Source organism: Thermobia domestica, chromosome 5 (assembly GCF_964235325.1).
Source record: "Thermobia domestica chromosome 5, izTheDome1.hap1.1, whole genome shotgun sequence".
In the NCBI taxonomy this organism is placed as follows: Eukaryota; Metazoa; Arthropoda; class Insecta; order Zygentoma; family Lepismatidae; genus Thermobia; species Thermobia domestica.
Window position 1 is genome coordinate 239682730 of NC_137458.1, and position 19148 is coordinate 239701877.

Below are 19148 nucleotides of genomic sequence, written 5' to 3' on the forward strand. Positions count from 1 at the left end.
ACTGGGGGGCTGAAGGAACTTTTGGAAGGGCTATAGCGCCCCTGTAGCGCAGTCCCTGTTCCGCAGACCACAGGTTGTTGACATCTTGTTGTTACTTCCACTCTACCATGCTTCACTTCACTTCACTATTCTCCCATCTTATGTTCCTGGCCGTGAAGGAGATAAAACTCACAATTGAAATGCCACATCCGTCACATGCAACTACCATCTTTGAATGATGGAAATTAATTACGTCATTGCACTATAATGTCTGACGTCTACATACCTCCACACAAAAAAGAACAAACAACACACAATTTCTATCACTTGAAAATACCGCATTACAATTTCTTTATTACAATGTTAACAATGTATACAATGTTAACAATAGCTCTTTATTTTTCACAATTTAAGAACGGAGCGGAACGAAAATATATGAATTAAAATCAGCCTCAGTAATCTATTGGACATGTAGCAGTGTTGACACAAGGCTGGTACATTTTAAATCTGTTGTATGTGCTACACTGTTGTGGTGCAAGCATAAACTAGTCTGCATGTGCATTGAAAGAGGTGAATATTGCCAACGAGAAAAATGAACGTTTAATTTTTTTATGTGTATGTGACATATATTAATTGTAATGGCATTGACAAGTATGGAGTCAATGTGCAATATTAATGTAACACTGCTCAGGGAAGGCTTAAAGAATTTGCGAAATGAAGCCGGTCTGGAAGTGGTGGAGAAAGCACGTGCAAAATATTTGCAGAAGCAGGTATGTGCACGAATATCAGGGTGCATTGAATATGTTGAGTGAAATCATAAAGTGTTTTGATCTTTCAACAAATTTCGTTTGGAAAGCAGAGTATAACATTTCAATTAGCAGAATGAGCACACATTTGTTATAAATTTATTGTTTACATGTCAAAGTTATCTCCTGCCATCAATGTTTTCAGTGTTTTCTCAATATGAAATTACCTAGGTGAACATAATTGATTCTACTGAACATAGATTACCAACTTTCGTGCTGTCCTAATGTACAGATACATAGAGGAAATGAAATCATATAATATGTAGATCTTTTATCAGGAAATGTATTCGTAGTAACTTATGAATTGTTTCGTGTGGCAGCTCTGTTCCTCGCTGCCCTAGGTGCTATTCACTGTAGGAGAGTGGAACAGTTATCAGTATAAATACAAAGTCTGGACACGTGTATACTACAAAATAAAGTGCAGAAAATATGAACCAACTTGTGATAAGTGACCACGAAGAACTTCGTGCCGCAGAGTAGGTTCGGTATTTTGCCTGAAAAACTTTAAATTTTTGTCGTGTGTGTGAAGAAAAGTTATCATTACCTTGGAAAGTGTTTCTTAAGAATTTCTAGGTGGACACCCACTTTTCAAGAGAGCTTTAGGTTTCGGATGTAGCTCAATACTGTGTCCGGAAATAGATCTTAAAGAGTAGTTTTAACTATAAACAAACCTGTGCAAGGTGGCCACTAAAAAGTACGAGTCGTTTCTAACCGAATTAGGCTGGAATGTGGCATGGGGCCCGAGCGATAGGAGGGTGAGAGTTTGTATAAAGCAGGCGCGTCATCGATGGTGGGTATGGGCGTAAACTTGGATGTCGCAAAAAAAAAAAAAAAGTCAGGTGTCCTTTCTATCGATAACTTTGTGTCTTCGAAAAATAAATATCTTGCACTGCAGACTTCTGCCAGTGCCATTTCACACGATAAAACATGTTCGCATTTGAAAATGATTCTGTTTTTGCATTTCTTTATTTTCAGTGCCGTCCTATATTTCACACACTTTCTGTTTAGTTTCGTTAATCCATGCCGTTGTAACTTTCTTCACCGACATAAGTTATAAAACTCAATCGAAATGTCGGGCCGCGGTGACTCAGTGGTAGAGCGTTCACCTCTGGTGCATGGGGTCCCGGGTTCAAACCCTGCTCCCACCTGAACTTTGTGGTGGACAAATGTGTGTGCGTGTGGATTTCCTCGGTGTTCTCCCGATTCCTCGAAGGGACGCCTACTTTTATCCAAACATTAGAGAATCTGTGTCTATTTTGTATTCTAGTAGAATTTTGTAGTAAAATTGGTAGTGGGAGAAAACTATTCCAAACTGTAATTTACTCTACCTGTGCTCTCCCGATACCTGCACAAGGAGAACTCCTACAATATATAGCTCATGCCATCATATTTTGTTTTACTTCATTACATTGGAAAATTGACTGCCACTTAGTGAGTACCGGAAATTAATTTCAAGACCAAACAAGGCACATTTTGTGGAAATGTTGATGGATTTTTTATACTGTTACCATAGTCATATATACTACAACGACTGCCATCTAATGCAGCTGTAAGCGGAGCATTGCTCCATTATTTTTCCTCATTCAGAAGTTTTATAACAAAAAAAAAAAAAAAACTGCTGTTTTAATTATTAGTGATAATGTACATTGTTAGCGAGCAAGTTTTTAATTAATTTATTTATTTGGTTGACTCAGTGGTTGATGTTTATATCGCTTTATCGTTCACCAATTGTCACCCCAACCAACAGCAGTATTTTTTCCTTCAAAAAAAAAATGTCTATAATATCTGTCAGCCTTGTTTTCAACTCGGCATATTGCTCAGAAATCCAATGTAAATAATAATTCACCCCATTCTTGACTGACATTAAGCCGAATCAGAGTTACCTTAAGCAACATATACACTATATTGTGTTAAAATAGAGTATTTTTGGCAGAGGTGTAGTGAAAAAAAAAAATCAAGTTTATTTCACACTAAGTTGTTCGCAGTATCCACAGAAGTCTTGAACTTTCAAATGTGGACAGAAACATACATACATACATATATTTGTCAGGGATGCGAATAAGCAAAAAAAAATTTATAGGCCAAGAAAAAAGCTACTAGCCTACATCCTACAATAGAAATCATTTACCTATCTTCAGTATGATATTAAATACTCGCCCACACCGATGAACCACTCGCCCCGGGCGAGTGGTTATTTGCATCCCTGTGCAATGTTAATCCCAAAATAAGATTTTAAGGATACATTTATAACAGTCTGAATATTGTTTAGGCTATATATTTTTTCTGAAAATTTTCAAAATATGATTCTATAAGAAAATCAAATTTTTGAATGTTTTGAAAAATGTTTGTATATAGGGCATTTCCAGACAAATGTCAACCTGTTATGGGAAAAATGAAACTGCTAGCATGCACATGTGCAATACATCATTTGAAAGTTAATTTCATATAGAATCCAGATCAGAACAGATTAATTAAATGATTTATATTTCACTGTTAAATAATGCTAATTAAATAATAGATTGTCCAGGTGATTAAAAGTTGTATATTGAGTTATAAACTGATATACAGAAGCATCGACAGCAAGATTTTGACCAAAATGTATTTCACTGATGTAGGGTGATCAGTATTTCATAAATCAAGTAGTAGAATTAATATAGTGTGTGTAAATATAATTATCTTCAATAAGTACTATATACATTTGTGTCAGTCCGGAATGTTTTCCATTTTTAATTTTATGTAGCTTGCCTGTATGTTTGTGAATTTAAAAAATATTTCATATTTTGTGTCTTCTTTAAACAACCTTTCAAATGAGCCACAGGACTTTATTGTAGCTTGTCCTATAACCGAGTAAACTGTGTTCCCGACTGACCAAGATTGTGCTCCAGACTGACAGATGTTTTCTTTTTTCTATCTGGACTTGTTTTTGCCCTCCAATCTCATCAGAAATTCTGCTGGGTAAACATCTGGATTGTACTTCACAGCTTCTTATTTATATTTTGACAATTTACAATTACACAAGCATTTTACAATTCAAGACCTGCTGGATGAACTGACTGGTGATGTTCCTGATTTTTTGAGCCATGCTTTCATAAAACGTCAACAAGCAATATATTTTGCTAACAGCAAAGCAGACATTCCTCACGGAACCATTGTTGTACAAATAACTTTGCTGAAAATTCACCTGTAAAGAGCAGAATGAAATCCAGTCAGCTCACTGGGTTAACAAACAAGTGTCAGTCTTGACAGCTCTGTTGTGGTTCCTGGATGTTGAAGGGTCAGCGACAGCAAATGAATTTTGCTTTTGTTTCGGATTCTTTGAGACACGGAAAATATGCGGTGAATGTGTACCTGCTCTTTAGATTCAGGAAGTATTCCGTGAAAGAGTGTTGGCAAATATAACTGAAACATTTTGTGTCGTGGAATGGAACTTTTTTTTTTTCTTTTTTCAACCTCCCACAGGAAAGGAACTGTAGATGATATAGGAGGTAATATAAAGGGGATTGTAAAAAGGGCCATGTTAAGTGGAACCTCGATTAAATTAAAAATGCGCATGATCTCGTGAAACAAGTTGAAAACAAGGTTAAGCATATCAATGTTTTTGAAGTGCCAGTGGATGACATTGAAGCTGAGAAAGAGAATACTGATGAATTTTGGAAAGATGTGGGGGCCATTCCAAGCCTGAGAACCACTCCTTCAAGGTAATAGAATATTGCTAGAATTAATACACCAGATATCATGTATCAGGAAACCAGATAAGGCACAAGTTTTTTACGCCTCATGCCATCACAAGACACTTCAGCAACATCTAAGGAAGTATCCCTTCAAGAGCATCTTTATTACGTCGTGCTTTACGATCAGAAGTTCTACATCGGCAGGGCTCTCCATTGCTGTAAAGATGACAGTAATGTTACAATTAAATTCTTGGAAGCAGATGGGACAGAGAAAAAAAAAGTCGAAAATGTAGCTCGGCAGTTTGTGTTTTATGGTCTATTATAATTAAGTGGTGATGATCCATTTAAAGTGCAAGAATTACAATATTATATATTTGTAGTCAATATCGTCCTACAGTGTAAGTTTCTTTCTTTTTAAACTTTTGTGGCCAGTTTTATAAGCGTAAATGCTTATTAGCTTGTGCACAATACTATTGCTCATTACGCTCTTCACTCCGGAGAATGGCTTATAAATTTAATATCTCTTTTATTATAAATTACCTTCATACAAAATTTAATATATATATAGTGCAATACTACACTTGTCTACCGTAATTTGTGATATGAAACCCTATCTGATTATCAGCACTTTCAGAGAATTAAAATGATGAGTTTTTCATATTGAAACTAAGGTTGCAATACTGTCGGTCCGGAATAGCAACTTCAATAATTAATTTCTTTTTAAGTACTGTAATTGTAGAAATTGTATTCTAGTCAGAATGAAAGTCTTGAAATGCCTGATAGCTAAACAAATTTATAGCATCCTGGAGCTTTTATTTCAGCGAATATATTAATTGGAAGTGCAACATGTGTTCCAGTCTGTCAGTCCGGAACACCTGGAAATGCCCTATATTGGGGGGGGGGGGGAAAAATTCTATATTTTTATATACCATTTGAAAGCAATTTTCATAAGCTTCAAAGCAGGATTTAAAAAACAGTCTTTTTTTTTTTTAAAGAACAAAACATGTTTAAAACATGAAAAAGATGTTCGAATTTTTTTTTTTTAAAAAAAGCGTTTTTTTAAAACATTTTAAACAGTTTAAAACATGATTTTAAACATATATTTCAAAATCGTGTAATAACTTATTTGATAAGACTTTTTGCTCTTTACTTGCAACCGCCCGTTCCATTTATTTTATCCTAGTTAAGACTGTATTGTGTTGGGTACAGAATATTTTAGTATATATCAGTAATTTTCACTTACTTCATAATCACGACCCCCTTTTATTACACCCTCTTGCCAGTGACTCTCATAAGTACTTTCTTGCTTGTAATAGGCTTTTTAGATAGATTTTGAAATTTATGTACTATGGAGATTTCACACCATCTATCAATATACATTGTGAAATAAAAGTCCTCATCATCCTTGTTTGTTGAAAACGAGTTGAAGGAGAATGATGACACTTGGAAGTGGTCTGACACATCAGATTGTGCTATCAGGCATCATGGCGGACATCTTTGATTGCCATTTGAAATTTCAGATGCAGAGGTCATGTATGTTTTAAGGCAAGAATTTTACCAGAAATGCGCGTGTGCGGTTATTTTAGCCTCAAAACAAGTCATTTTGGAGTTACTTCTTGTGAAAGTTTCCTAATAAAGGCCTTAGGGGCTAAGTTCGCGTTTCGTGCAAGCAGGTGAGCTTTAGTTGCAAGTCTGATTACTATTTCAGAACACTGATGCTAATAAAATTATTTTAAAATAATAAATTTTCGAGAAGTATTGTTTGAAACATACTTTATGTTGTGTTAACTTTAGAATATTTTCTGTAAGCCTATGTAATTGATTGTTTTTAAGTCAATAATTTATTGAAGTAATGTAATGTTTGGGGCGTTCAAAGCACAGTGGATCCAGGTTCACTTTCAATTAAAGTTCAGTTTTGCTAAGCAAATTAATTCTATTTCAAAACGTAATATCTTCGCAGGCAAGAGTTCGAAGTGTAACTAAAACCAGGTGAAAGGGCGTGGGCTAGTTTCATATGACAGCTGCTAAGCAGGAAAGTCCAACAAAACAAGCTTGGTGTCCTTAAACCGAATAGACACTGAGGAAATAAAGATGATCAAAACTGGAAAGTTGCGTAGGCCCAGTTTCCAGAATTTTCAACAGGCCCGAACTCGAAAGTAGAGTCAGCTTTGGAATCCTTGGGCCAAAAAAATATACAAGAGAGCAATATAGGTCTATAGCTCCTTACGGCCAATGAAAATGGATTATAACAGATCAAAATCCGTATTTATTAGGTGTAAGGACTTCAATTTTTTCTGTTTAATTTTGGTTAGTAAAACGTTTCTAAATCTCCGTTACTGCCTCCAAAGTCTGAAATTCAGAGTAGGGGCGGATGACCTCTAAACGGACATCCCTCTCTAGTAGCAATCATATAAAACTCTAGATTGCATCTTGTCACGTAGTTTTTCTCTCTTTCATTTCGGGTTAGTAGTTGCGAAGATATGGCGTTTTTCGTCGTGTATTGTTTTTGATACACACTACATTTATTTAACGTAATTATGCATCATTGACTATGGCATTCGTAGCTTGGCCTGTTAGTCATTCCCACACTACAGCGTACCTAATAAAATGTTAATGTTTTAAATTTATGAGCAAGGAAGGAAAAATTAGCTTCCACCGTTCCTTCATCACCCTTGTTCCTGTGAAACTCTTGGCTACGAAGATACTACGTTTGCTTGAGCATAAATGGACTTGGATCCTTTGTGCTATGAACGCCCCATGTCTAAAAGAGTTTTAAATAAACTAAGTTGGAGTCAAATTTATCCTGCAACTCAAGTTTGTTAGAAACGTATAAAATTAGTTTGTTTAGTTTGATTGATTGCAGTTTTGTATCAGTAGCAAGGCTATATGAGACAGGGCTTATTGTTTGAAGTGGGATCCGAAAAACTAATTTTGAAATTTTACGTCGGATCGCAGTCAAAGTCTATACAGCAAATTCCGGACGTCCGCCCTCAAAATTTGATGTTAAAAGACCGAAACTTGTGCCCTGTAGCGTGGTCCATGTGCCGTGACAAACGAACAAATGTAGATCAAGTCGTCCCAGGAAACCTCACAGACGTTCGACAATGAATGTGACAATAAGTATCACGCTTTAATGGTTAGTTATGCGGTGAGTGCTATACCTTGCGCTTTCTCGTCTGGTCCCTTCATACAACCTATGCTAGGGTGTAAAGTTTTTAAGAAAATGTAGAACGGAGGTGGGGGAGAGGGACGAAATAAAATTTTCATAACATAATGAAAAAGATAGCTATTCTATCAGGCCTTGTTTCCATTTTGTACTAATGCACAATAATACACTGAGCAAGGCTATGTGATAATATGTAAAAAAACACTATCACGTAACAGTTTCAACACAATAACTGTGTCTTCATCAGACTTCTACTCCTGGCTGCTTGGGAGTTATTTCATCACTTATATACTCTCCGGAGATCAACTTTTAATTAGGCTCCGCCCCTTCGTTAAAAAGTAACACTTGTGTGGTTTTCACTTTCACTTCTTAGCTGCACCCGTGTCCAATTAAAAGTTTACTTTTTTCGCTGGATACATTCTGTACTTTAATTGCCCTTATTTTCCTTATTATTTTTTCTCTTTCTTCTTCCTTTTCATTTCTTCTTCTTTAAGCAGAATCTTCTCCCACTCTTTGTTTATGGAGAATCCTGCATTCCAATTCATCACCTTGTCTCCTGCCTTCATAATCTCCCTGGCTTCCTTCCATTTTCTCACCAAAGTTCTATTCTCTACTTCTATGACCTGTGCTCCTTCCCACCCTATCCTGTAATTTGTTTCTTTCTGATGCTTGTATATCGCATTGTTGTCCCTTTCCAATCTTACATAATCCTGGTGCTGTTTTATCCTTTCTTGGATTTTCTTTTTTGTTTCTCCTATGTAAATTTGGTACACTCCATGCATCCTACTCTATATATTACTCCCCTTTGATCTTGGTCCGTTATTGCTTTTCTCTTGGTTCTTCTGACTAGTTCAATTATTCTGCTTCCTCCTTTCCTGTACGTCCTAATTCCTGCTTTCCGAAGCATTCTTTTTATGTTCTCTGCTTCTTTGCCTAGGCTTTCTATTCCAGACCATTTTTTTGTTCTTGTCTTCTTCCTCTTTCTCTCTCTTGCTATGTTTCTTGTGACCCTATCTTCTTTGTTGTATCCATTTCTCCTTAGTTGTGTCCAGAACTTCTTTAAATCTGTTTTCCTCTGTTCTTCATTTGTGTTTAGGTCTCCTATTCTTTCTTCCATGCTTTTTAAGAAATTCTTCTTTGTACCCTCATCCACATCACTTCGTTTGTGACAATACACTCCCGCTGCACACTCTTTTTGGTACCAGGATGTAATAAACTCTCCTCCTTCCGACTTCTTTATTTTCACATCTAAATAGTTTATTTCCTTGTCTACTTCTATTTCATTTTCTAGTCCCTTTCTTTTCATCTTCCACGTCTCTTATGAATTTCTCCAGCTACCTATTCGGTCCCTTCCATATTCCTAAGCAGTCTTCCACATAACGGCAAAAAAGAAACAGTCTTTCTCCTCCTGTTTCTATCGTCTTCTTCTCCCATCGATTCATTATTATATCTGATAGTACTGGACTCAAATAAGATCTTATATTAAGTCCTTCCTTCATTTTAACAATCCTGTCTCTGATTACACAGTATCCATTTTCCCACATTGCCTCTAATCCTTTTCTTTCTGTCCCAATTTTCTATTCTCTTTTCACCCATTTCCTCTTCTATTACTCTCAATATTTCTTCTCTCTTAAGGCTCGGGAACATACTCTTAACATCCAGGCTAAATAGCACTGTACTCTCATTTCTTCTTCCTAATTTATCTTATCCTCTTAACCTCTTGCGCATTCTCTACTTTCCTACTTTCTTGTCCTTCTCTCACTGCCTCGGTCATCTTCTTAAGCTTTTTCTCCAACAGTTCTAACATATTATTCCTGCAGTTGAGCACGGGCCTCAACTTCACTACTTCTTTGTGGATTTTTGGAAATCCTTTCATCCTAGGCAACTTTCCTTCTTCTCTCATTTGTCTTTTGACTGCAAATCCGCAATATTAACCGGTTCCTCGATTGATATTAGCGTTTTAAATTCGTCAAATTCATCACCACTCTCCGGTTTTATGTTAGTATTTCTACTTAAAAAAATCTGAAGGGTTATCTTTCCCTTTTATGTGTATAGGAATATATTTATAATGAAGCTGTAAAGCCCATCTAATCAGTTTAGTCGATAACTTTGGTGCGGTCTGTAAATACAAAAGTGCCTTACAGTCTGTGTGTAACTCAAACTCATTCCCGTAAAGATAGAAATTAAATGCTTTACAAGACGCCAAAATTGCTAATAACTCTATCCCACAAATCTGCCTTGTACTTCCACTAGGTGTTAATAATCTACTATAATATCCTAATGGTGCCCACTTTCCGTTTTCCTGTTGTTGTAAAAGTACACTACCATTCGATTTCTGACAACCATCAGTACATAGTCTTAACGGTCTCCCGGGCTTAAATGGAGATAAGAGTGGGGCTTTCATTAATTCAGTTTTTATGATCCCCAAAACATGCTCCAGTTCCTTAAGGGATGCTGGTGGAGGGTAATGAGACCGAACACTTTTTTCTAACTCAGACCACAATGGCTCAGTGATGTTCAGATCTGGTGATTGTGGGATCCAGGGGAGGTGTGATAGCTCCTGGTCATGCTCCTTAATCCATGATTTCAACGTTTTTGCAGCGTGACAGGTGCCAAATCATCTTGGTAGATGCCATCACCATCAGGGAACAATATTTGGGCCATGGGTAGAACCCGGTCCCCCAAAATGGCCTCATACGCATTCATGCAGGGCTATGATGGGACCTTCAGAAAACCACGATATCACTGCCCATACTGTAACAGAACCAGCCCCATGCTTTACAGTTGGGAGCAGACAGTCTGTATCATAAGCCTCCGACGGTATTCTCCATACGTAAACACGACCGGTTGTTGGAAACAAGGTGTAGGTCAATTCTTCGGACCACATTACGTGTTTCCACTGCTCATGAATCCACGCCTTGTGGTCCTTGCACCACTGGATACGCCTCTTCGCATTTACTGCTGTGACCAGGGGTTTGGCGATAGCAGCCCTGCCATGAATTTTCATTTTATGAAGTTCCCGTCTCACTGTTTTCGATGAAATCGGGTTCTGTAGGGCGGAATTGAGTTCAGACGTAATTTTTATTGCAGTGGTCTTCTTTTTTAGCTGCTACAATCCGTTTTAATGCCCTCCGATCCCTATCTGACAGGATTGTCTTTCGACCACTGTTGTGCTTTGAAGACGTCGTTTGCCCATGAATTGTGTATGCCTTCGTGACATTGGACACAGTGCCTTTCGATATCCCCACAATGTTCGCCACTGTTGCCACTGAAGCTCCAACCAGACGAGCACCAACGATCATACCTCTTTGGAAGTCTGTCAGGTCGCCCATTTTGCCGCACCACTTTCACACCATGACACTCACAGTTGAACTGGTTATTGCTGACGGAAGAGGAAGGTCCACATGACACATTGAAGGCAAAAAGCGAATGGAACCGCAACACGTGTTGTACAGTGGAGGACCAAACTTACGTGTCCTGTATGAAGTGTTTTTAGATTTTTTGTCTACCCCCTGAATATATGTATATAATATAGTGTTCTGAAAATGGCGCTCACGGACAACAGAGCGCTATTCTTCAAGTCAAAATAAAGCGTAAATGCAGTATAATAGTGTACCCTCCGGAGCCGCCTTAAGCCGCTATGAGGAATCAAAAGTTTTACTATGTGGCAACGTTGCAGATTAATTTGTAACCATTAGCATTGCTGTACGAATCCATCAAGCAGTTACGCCGATTGTTGCGCTAATACGTGGTGCTGGTGTCAACGTCTATGGACTTTAACTGTTTTCTGGAAAGAATCGATGTAACTGTTTGATAGATGGGTAGTTATACACTATGGTGACTTAAAATATGCCCGCCCCTGAATCTTCGGCGCCCTAACCTTATAAGTTATTTCTTTCCACACTTCGTAGAGAGTTTCGAAAGAAATCCCTTGCAAGCATGTGTAGTAAAATGGAAAGTTAATAAGAGTGAATTCTATGAAACATATTTCAGTTAATGTCCCACGATATATCCTTTAGGCTAAGGGAAATGGATAATTAAGGCAAGTAAATGATGATGTAAGAATCGGTGAAATGAGAATATGGGAGGAAACGGGAGTACTTCGAGAAGATCCACGGACACAATGTTGTCCACCACAAACTTACTAGGTCAGGGATCGAACCAAGGACAAGAAGTGAGCGCTCTTCCTCTGAGTCACTGTGCGCCCTGAGTCGATTTTATGTAAGAATATCAAATAGTTATGGTGTGGTGGCTCCCACATTGCTGGTCTGCACGCATTAAATTACACTACGTTTCAGTTTTCGACATGAGTCATCGGCACCATTGTGACAAACCCTTTAAATTCGGACAGTCCTCCACATAGAAAGTAGAGAGATTTGTTGTAAAGTCCTTTTTTAATGACGTTTTTCTTTTTGATTTTATTAATGCCTAAGGAACTTAATTTTAAAGGCGACAGACATATCGGAAACTGAAGTAGTAAGGTTGAAATAAATATTATTAGCATTCATATCAAGTGATCCTTAAGAAACTGAAAACCCTATATATTTTCCAATACCTTATATCCAGACGATGATTCTTGTTGACCAGTGGCGACTAATCTGACGTCCATGAGTTCAAATTTTTCACCGTACCGTATGCACGGAGCCACCGAACCACAGTGATTTGATGTATGTGTGGCTCTTCTGCAATGCCACGAAAATTTTCGGAGCATTTGTTTACATAGTGTTCCAGAGAAGCTCATCCAGGCATGACATTAGCCGGTGCCTGCGGGGTTCATTTTAGTGCTGTGTAACTGGATCGAAATTTGGCATATCAACTGCAGATTTGCCATTCCTGGTCTAAATGCACTGTCAATGTTTTTTCCGGCTTGCTGTTTAGAATATTCCAATTTGAATTCATAAAAAAAAATCACTCGCAAGTTTATGTTCTCCATGATGCTCTTTCCTACGAATTTTGTCAACTACACAATGCCTACTAATTGTCTGGGTAACCCATCCTGTTTGCTGATGTGTAGTGAGTTTATGACGTTAGACGCGTGATCTTAGCTTATCCTGTGTTGGGTTGCTAAAGTGAGTTTCCCACCAAACGTGAAAGCGGTCATTTCAGTTGCATCACCAACCTAATATGAAAGATGAATGAGAACTGAAAGTGAATTTGGCTCCTTGAAGGGAATAAGTGTAGGTACTCAGCTGTATAAAACAGGAATATTGTAGGCTTCACACGGAAAACTGGTTCTCGTATTGTATGCTATTAACATTTTTGTTTACAGACACATTTTAGTGTATATTATTAGTGTAGTGTAAATTATTTAGTGTAGTGTGTACAGAAAAAAATATTCCTTGTGTAAACTATATTATTAATCTATAACATAAATATTTTTTTCGAGAAAGTATTATTACACTATAATTGTGTTTATTCATTTTTCAGACTTGGGCGAAATATGACATTGAGAACATCCTCCAACTTTTAGCTAAACTGGTTTTACATCCACAGTTGACAGTACAAATTGCAGAATGCTTCCCAAAATTCGTATTAGTGATGTTAACAATGGCAGTGAAACCTGGAACAAGAATTGAGGATATTACAAGACATGAACAGATATGTGTAGCCTTAGGGAAACTCGTTCTGGTTCACCCTGATGCTCTGAGGTATGTAATTTTATTGCAATTAAATGTTGAACTTAGTCACGCTGGAAAATGCGTAGTTTGCCTTTTTAACAAAGCTTTAGGAATTATGAAAATGGAATTTTGTCTTATCACGTTTTTATAGACCAATAGATATCGCTGCCCATTTCTGAAAATTCCACATAAGAGTATATAAATACGATTTTTTAAGCGGTAAGTATAAACTGTAATGTTTTTTTTTGAATTTGGTAATAAATTATCGTAATAAAAAATGAACAATCATCATTAAATAAGAGAATAACTTCTTATTCTTTTCTAAAAGCGTTCTAATTGGTCATTGAGAGGCAAATAAGATTAGTTTTTAGTCGAAATGCAAGATATTCATGAACTGTAGAAATATGTAATTCAAACTTCATATTCACATATCGTGCCTGAGTGTTAGTAGAAAGCTTTTAAGGAAACATGCCGCTTATTTTTTGACCTGGACAAAGAAGGAAAAGAAAAATAAGAAAGTATTTTGGAGAAGTATGCATTTATTTGCTTACTTTTATTTTAGAACGTCGATTAAAAGAGAGGGGAAATTTTTTTTTATTCTTTTCCCTTGTGTTTATTCCTTGCTGTTATGTAAGCCCATACAACGATGATGTCAAGTGAGTTGCATACACCAAGCGTTCTTAGAAACAGCTAGAAATGTTTTGCACACATTTTCAAGATCCCTCTACCCAAATCCGCTTCCCGAAAATCGAAAAAAAAAAAAAAAAAAAGGGCTCCGTATAGAATTAGATCTGGTGAAGATCTATGTGTATACCAAATTTGATGGCTGTAGATCACCCTTTTCTATGCGAAAATAGTATTTTATATATAAGTATAGAAGAAAAGAACGTGTTTTCGTTCTTTTTATTCAGTTTGTAAGTCAGTTTGCTTTCTTTTCAAGGAGTATAGCAGTTTTATCATTCAAACGATTTGTGTATAAGCAAGTGAATTCAAAATTGAGTATACACGGGAAAAACCTAAAACAATTTCCGAAGTGACATTTCAGGGACGTAACATAGGGTTATACAGTACAGGCGGGCCTTCATGATTCTGAACGCAGACTCTAGGTAACGCAGACTCTTCTGAATGAGAAAGGCTAGATTGTGTATTATCACAGTTTTGTAGGTTAGTCCTAAGTTTTTTAGTATGGTTAGAACAGAGGGTTTTCAGGTATCAAATAATTTTGTGTTGAGGTCGGTAGTTGTTAAAAATTCTTACTGTCTAAAAGACTGACTAGTATCACCGATATAATCAGCTCTCGCGCGCATGCTGCTTTCCTTTCTCCTACTGTTGACATACGTATTCACTAGAACCAAGTATTAATAAACCTCGGATCCACGGCAAAGGTTACATTTTTTGCGTGATGGTTTGTAAAAAGTTTGTGAATGACAAAAAATCAAAACTGTTGATTGCAATTTTACATTTGTTTTCTACAAAGACTGTATATAAAAGATACCCCTAGTTGGAGAAGTACTTCGTATATTTCACAAAAAGACATGAAATAGTTTTAATCTGAAACGAATGGAGTCAAATCCGACCCAACTATACCGTCTGTGGCATCACAATGCACTGTACTAGGGGAAGGTTAATTTTCATTTTTGTTATATTTTTAGGGATCCCGAAAGTCACAAGTGCTTTTGTAAGCAGGCCCGCATAATTATTGTTATGTCGCTGGTTTAAAACGAAGAAATTTCCGCGTGTTACTGCGGACAAGATTTGGTGCTCTCACCGTTTGGTCCTCCAGAGAAGTATTTGGTGCTCCTCCGTTTGCGTTTTCCAGATTGGATTCTTGCTAGCGAGGGGCATTGTATTCTCTAAAACGAAGTGCCCCCGTATGGCTAACTTAGAAATGCTTGCAGCCGGTTTTGTTACTAAATGTAAATAGCAGTGTTATCAATTGGTTAACTTATCTTTCACAGTTCTTATTGTCCTGTTTGTTATGAACTAATTCACGATATGTGGAAGTTGAGACAAATAAAACTTCAAAAGCTACTGAAGTTATTTTCAGATCTCTCTTTAGTATGGAGCTGCTCTTTCTGTTGCTTGATTCTAAGGAGTGACCAGTTATTATTAATTTTGTAATACAAAATTTTAGTAACTTTTAAATTATACTTTAGCCCTGAGACCAAATAATACTTCGCGATTATTTTCGATGTATCAATGATTTTATGGTCTTTTAATTTGTTTACTGATTTATTATACAAGAAACATGCGAATTACACTCACACAATAATAAGCATTCAGTGGTTGGTTGAATTTGAATTTAACGTCCCTATCAGCAGCAAGGCCATATGAGACGTGAACCTACAGCTTAACGTGGTATGCGAACCTCATGAGCTCCCGCCGGTAATCGGAAGTCGTCCCTCCTACGTTAAAGACGTGTACTCAATCTATATAGCAACGAAAGAGCTCTAATCAACCTTCGGGTTTATCGTAGTTCGTATCTAACACAATAATCCTCGTTGCAATTGTTTGTGTTAAATAAAAAATCGACAAAAATAAGTTTGTCTTTAGGAATAAAATTGCACGTTTAGCAACTTTGCTTCCATTATTGAAGTCAAGTTCTGTTGCTTTGCTTTAAGATGAAGAAGGGTATCTTCCAACTTCCGACAGTGTGATCTGTAATCGATTTTCTAAACGGTGTTCTCAATGAACAAATTATTTTACGTTGAGATGAAATGTACAGGTAACTGATTTCCTCTTTGCAAACTTGTCAGCTTGAAGTATGATTTGATAAAAATAAATAAATGTATTACATTATACAGTACTTTAGTTAACAGAAACAGTTCCACCGGTAAGATGGAGAAGTGAAGTTTCAAGCAAGGAACCCTAGATTTAAAGATGTCCTTCCAATTCAAGTCCAACTAGTTTTGTGTTAAGAAAGTAGACAAATGGAAATAATAAGTAATCATACTTTAGTGTTACTTCCAAAACTGATTCGAATGAAAATGTATCTGAACTGCCAGTTTTTAATTTTTTTATTAGTTAGTTTTTTGATCGCTAAACACACAAAATCGTCGACTTTAGATTTATCTATTAGTCTTTGTCGTCGTCATTGGTGCCACTTACAAGTTGCCCGTGTTACAATACGTATTAATGAAAATAAATTAAAATAGCAACAAACTTTTTGTACAAGCTGTTTATTATTTTATTCTAGATAGGAGACACCATTAGTTTACGAGAGTAGACTTCTAGAAGTGCAGTCGGTAAACTAATATAAAGAAATTGCTATGAAAAACCTTCGCGATTCACACACTTCTTGTCTTTTGTTTTTCATTTATTTGTAAAAGTGCTGTATACCCATATTATAGGATTGTGCATGTTATTTATAGAACGACGTCGTGACAAAAAAACTGAATTCTGCCTGTTTTCTAGTTCCAATACTTGGGTGTAATAATCTCATGTTTGGCATCAAAGACTAGTATTGAGAGCTGCTTCAATTGAGAATTGTGGTTTTTTTCTTTCTTTTGGACAAAATTTTAAATAATGGTTGCAAACTCTTTTTGCTGATAAACTATGACGATAAAAACACAGTAATGGTGTATGAAGATGATGAGAGCTAGATCAAAACTGTCAGTTACAGCGTATGTTTGGAACCCAAAATTCTGACTTCATTTCTAAATTGAATCTGCATTAATGTTAAAACAGCACCAAAGAGTGATTTTCATATGATAATGAGGACGATGGCATAAAAGGTAGGTGTGCAGATCACGCTCTTACTTATTATTGATAGAACAAGAAGTGAATATTTTATATGGCACATATATCTGAAAGACACAAAATGTTAGAAACATCACATACAAATTAAATTTCTGTTAAAGAAGTGATTCATCAGTATGTCACAGGTTGAACAATCTTGCTGTTTTTGTATTAACAGAGATTATTCTGTCTTTTTAGATTTTCGATGCAGTATTTTCAGCATAATCTCTCTCCTTTTGCTCGGCTTATCACAATGGAAGATCAGTCAGAACCACCTTCTAAGAAGACTTGTCTTCGAAGGGATGATCCTGATGAGATTTCTGATATTCAGTTAGTTTGCGCCTGTGATAGTTTTCTCAGAGTAGCTTCAGGTTACTTCCGAAAATGTTGGGATTGGACAGCTTTTTTCAGATATTTGAATAGTGAAAATGAGTTAATTAGCTGGTAAGTGTTGCCTCCTTCAGAGATTTGGTTACTTTCCATATTGCTTTGTAAGTATCAATAATTAATGATTTTAAAAGAATGTAACATTTTGTAGTCGTTCTAAAAATTTTGTTGTATGTTCGAAAATATATTACGTTTAATTTTGACGATGCATGTCGCAGTTGTGTGTCCAACAAGTAATATCTTGTTAACTCAATTTTAGACCGTTTCCCGTAATTTAAAATACAAATGTTTTGTAGAAAAGCCTGAAGTGTGAAAAGTTCCATGTTTGATTGACTGCTATACAAGCTTATAATAGACATGTTTCAAGAGATTATTTAACCTAAGAACGATAAATTTCTTTTATTTCATTGTAGTTGCGCGTTACGCAAAAAAACCTATTTGCGTACACCCACTATAAATTCATAGTTCATAAATACAGTAATGTAATTCTATTAATTCAGTCGTTCATAGGAAACGGAAGTAGCTAACTTTCTTTCTGGTTAGCTGACCTAGTGGCTCCGCCTAGCTTCGTTGACAAATTTTCTGGAATCCGTGTTCTTAGAGTGCTCGACATACATACAATACAATGTGTTAATGTTTTGATATTGTTCAAGCAAATTATGTATAATGAGAAAAATAAATTATTTTACGTACCTTGCATGTTTCCTCCAAAGAAGCTCACAGAATAAAAGTAAGTGAAATATAAGGAAGCACCAATATCGTGATAAAACACACAAGGTACTTCTAATAATTAATTTTCTTCGTTATATATACAATAGTAATTCATAGTGTAACATAGGAAAACTGCTTAAGAACTGAAATGAAATTTTTAGTTTTACGCTAAAGGCTAAAGAAAACAAATGATTAATGATAGTGAGAGAGAGACATTATGGAATAATTGGTGGAATGAAAGTGTAGGAGAAAACATCCTTGTAAGAAAGTTCACGGGCACGATGCTGTCCACCAGTTGTTCAAGCAGAACATGTTGTCCTTTCACAAATGTTTTTACTATGGTTCAATGTTAAACAGATTTTTGCCGAAGTCCATTTTGTTGATATTTTTCAACTTAAATAAGATTTTTTATTTAAATCACTTGTTTAAAAAAAATCAATAAAATATAAAGGCTGTTCCTTGTCTTAAGTGTTACACAACGGGAAGGAATGGGTGGGGTTAGGTTTCTGTATTAAGCGATGCTAGAATAAAAACGAAATTAGGAATTTTCCTATATATTGTTTTCTGCAAAGCGTTTCTAGCACGTGACAATTACTAAGTAGCTGTTCAATCGTGTTCACCTAACCAACATCAAAGAATGGGCACGTGCACTACGTTCTTGTTAATTCAGTTCACAATAATAAACGAAAGAAAGATAATGTATGGTAAACTTCATTTTTCGTAAACACCTTAATCAATAAACAACCAATGTATAGCATGCAGTGTAAAATTTCTTACCATTCTGTAAACTGCAAAAAATTTACACTTCAAAGCGAGTATATGGCGTTTTTAAAGTGTTTTGTTTATAAGTTGAATACCATTTTTTGTACTGCTTTCATCATAACTGTCTCATCGTGAATTACTATTTTTTGCCTTTAAAATTGCCAAACTTTTCTAGATAAACTTGCATATCAGCATGAATTGTACATGAATATAAATATATATTTCAAGTTATTTACATTCAGTATGACAAAGACTACTGTGTGTGCATACTATGTTAAATATTTTACTAGTAAGGTATCCCTAATCAAGG

At 36.1% G+C, this 19148-nt stretch overlaps 1 protein-coding gene across 5 annotated transcripts in view; it reads left to right on the top strand.

Moving 5' to 3' along the window:
• The first annotated feature begins 472 nt into the window (after positions 1-472).
• Positions 473-19148, top strand: part of LOC145686490 (midasin-like) — a 536599-nt gene continuing 517923 nt past the window's right edge. For all 5 annotated transcript variants that reach the window (XM_081759855.1, XM_081759854.1, XM_081759856.1 and 2 more), the window contains exons 1-3: positions 473-749; positions 13050-13270; positions 17177-17422. In XM_081759855.1, the coding sequence (XP_081615981.1) occupies positions 618-749; positions 13050-13270; positions 17177-17422 (599 nt within the window). In that variant the 5' untranslated portion in view covers positions 473-617. The remainder of the gene's footprint in view (positions 750-13049; positions 13271-17176; positions 17423-19148) is intronic.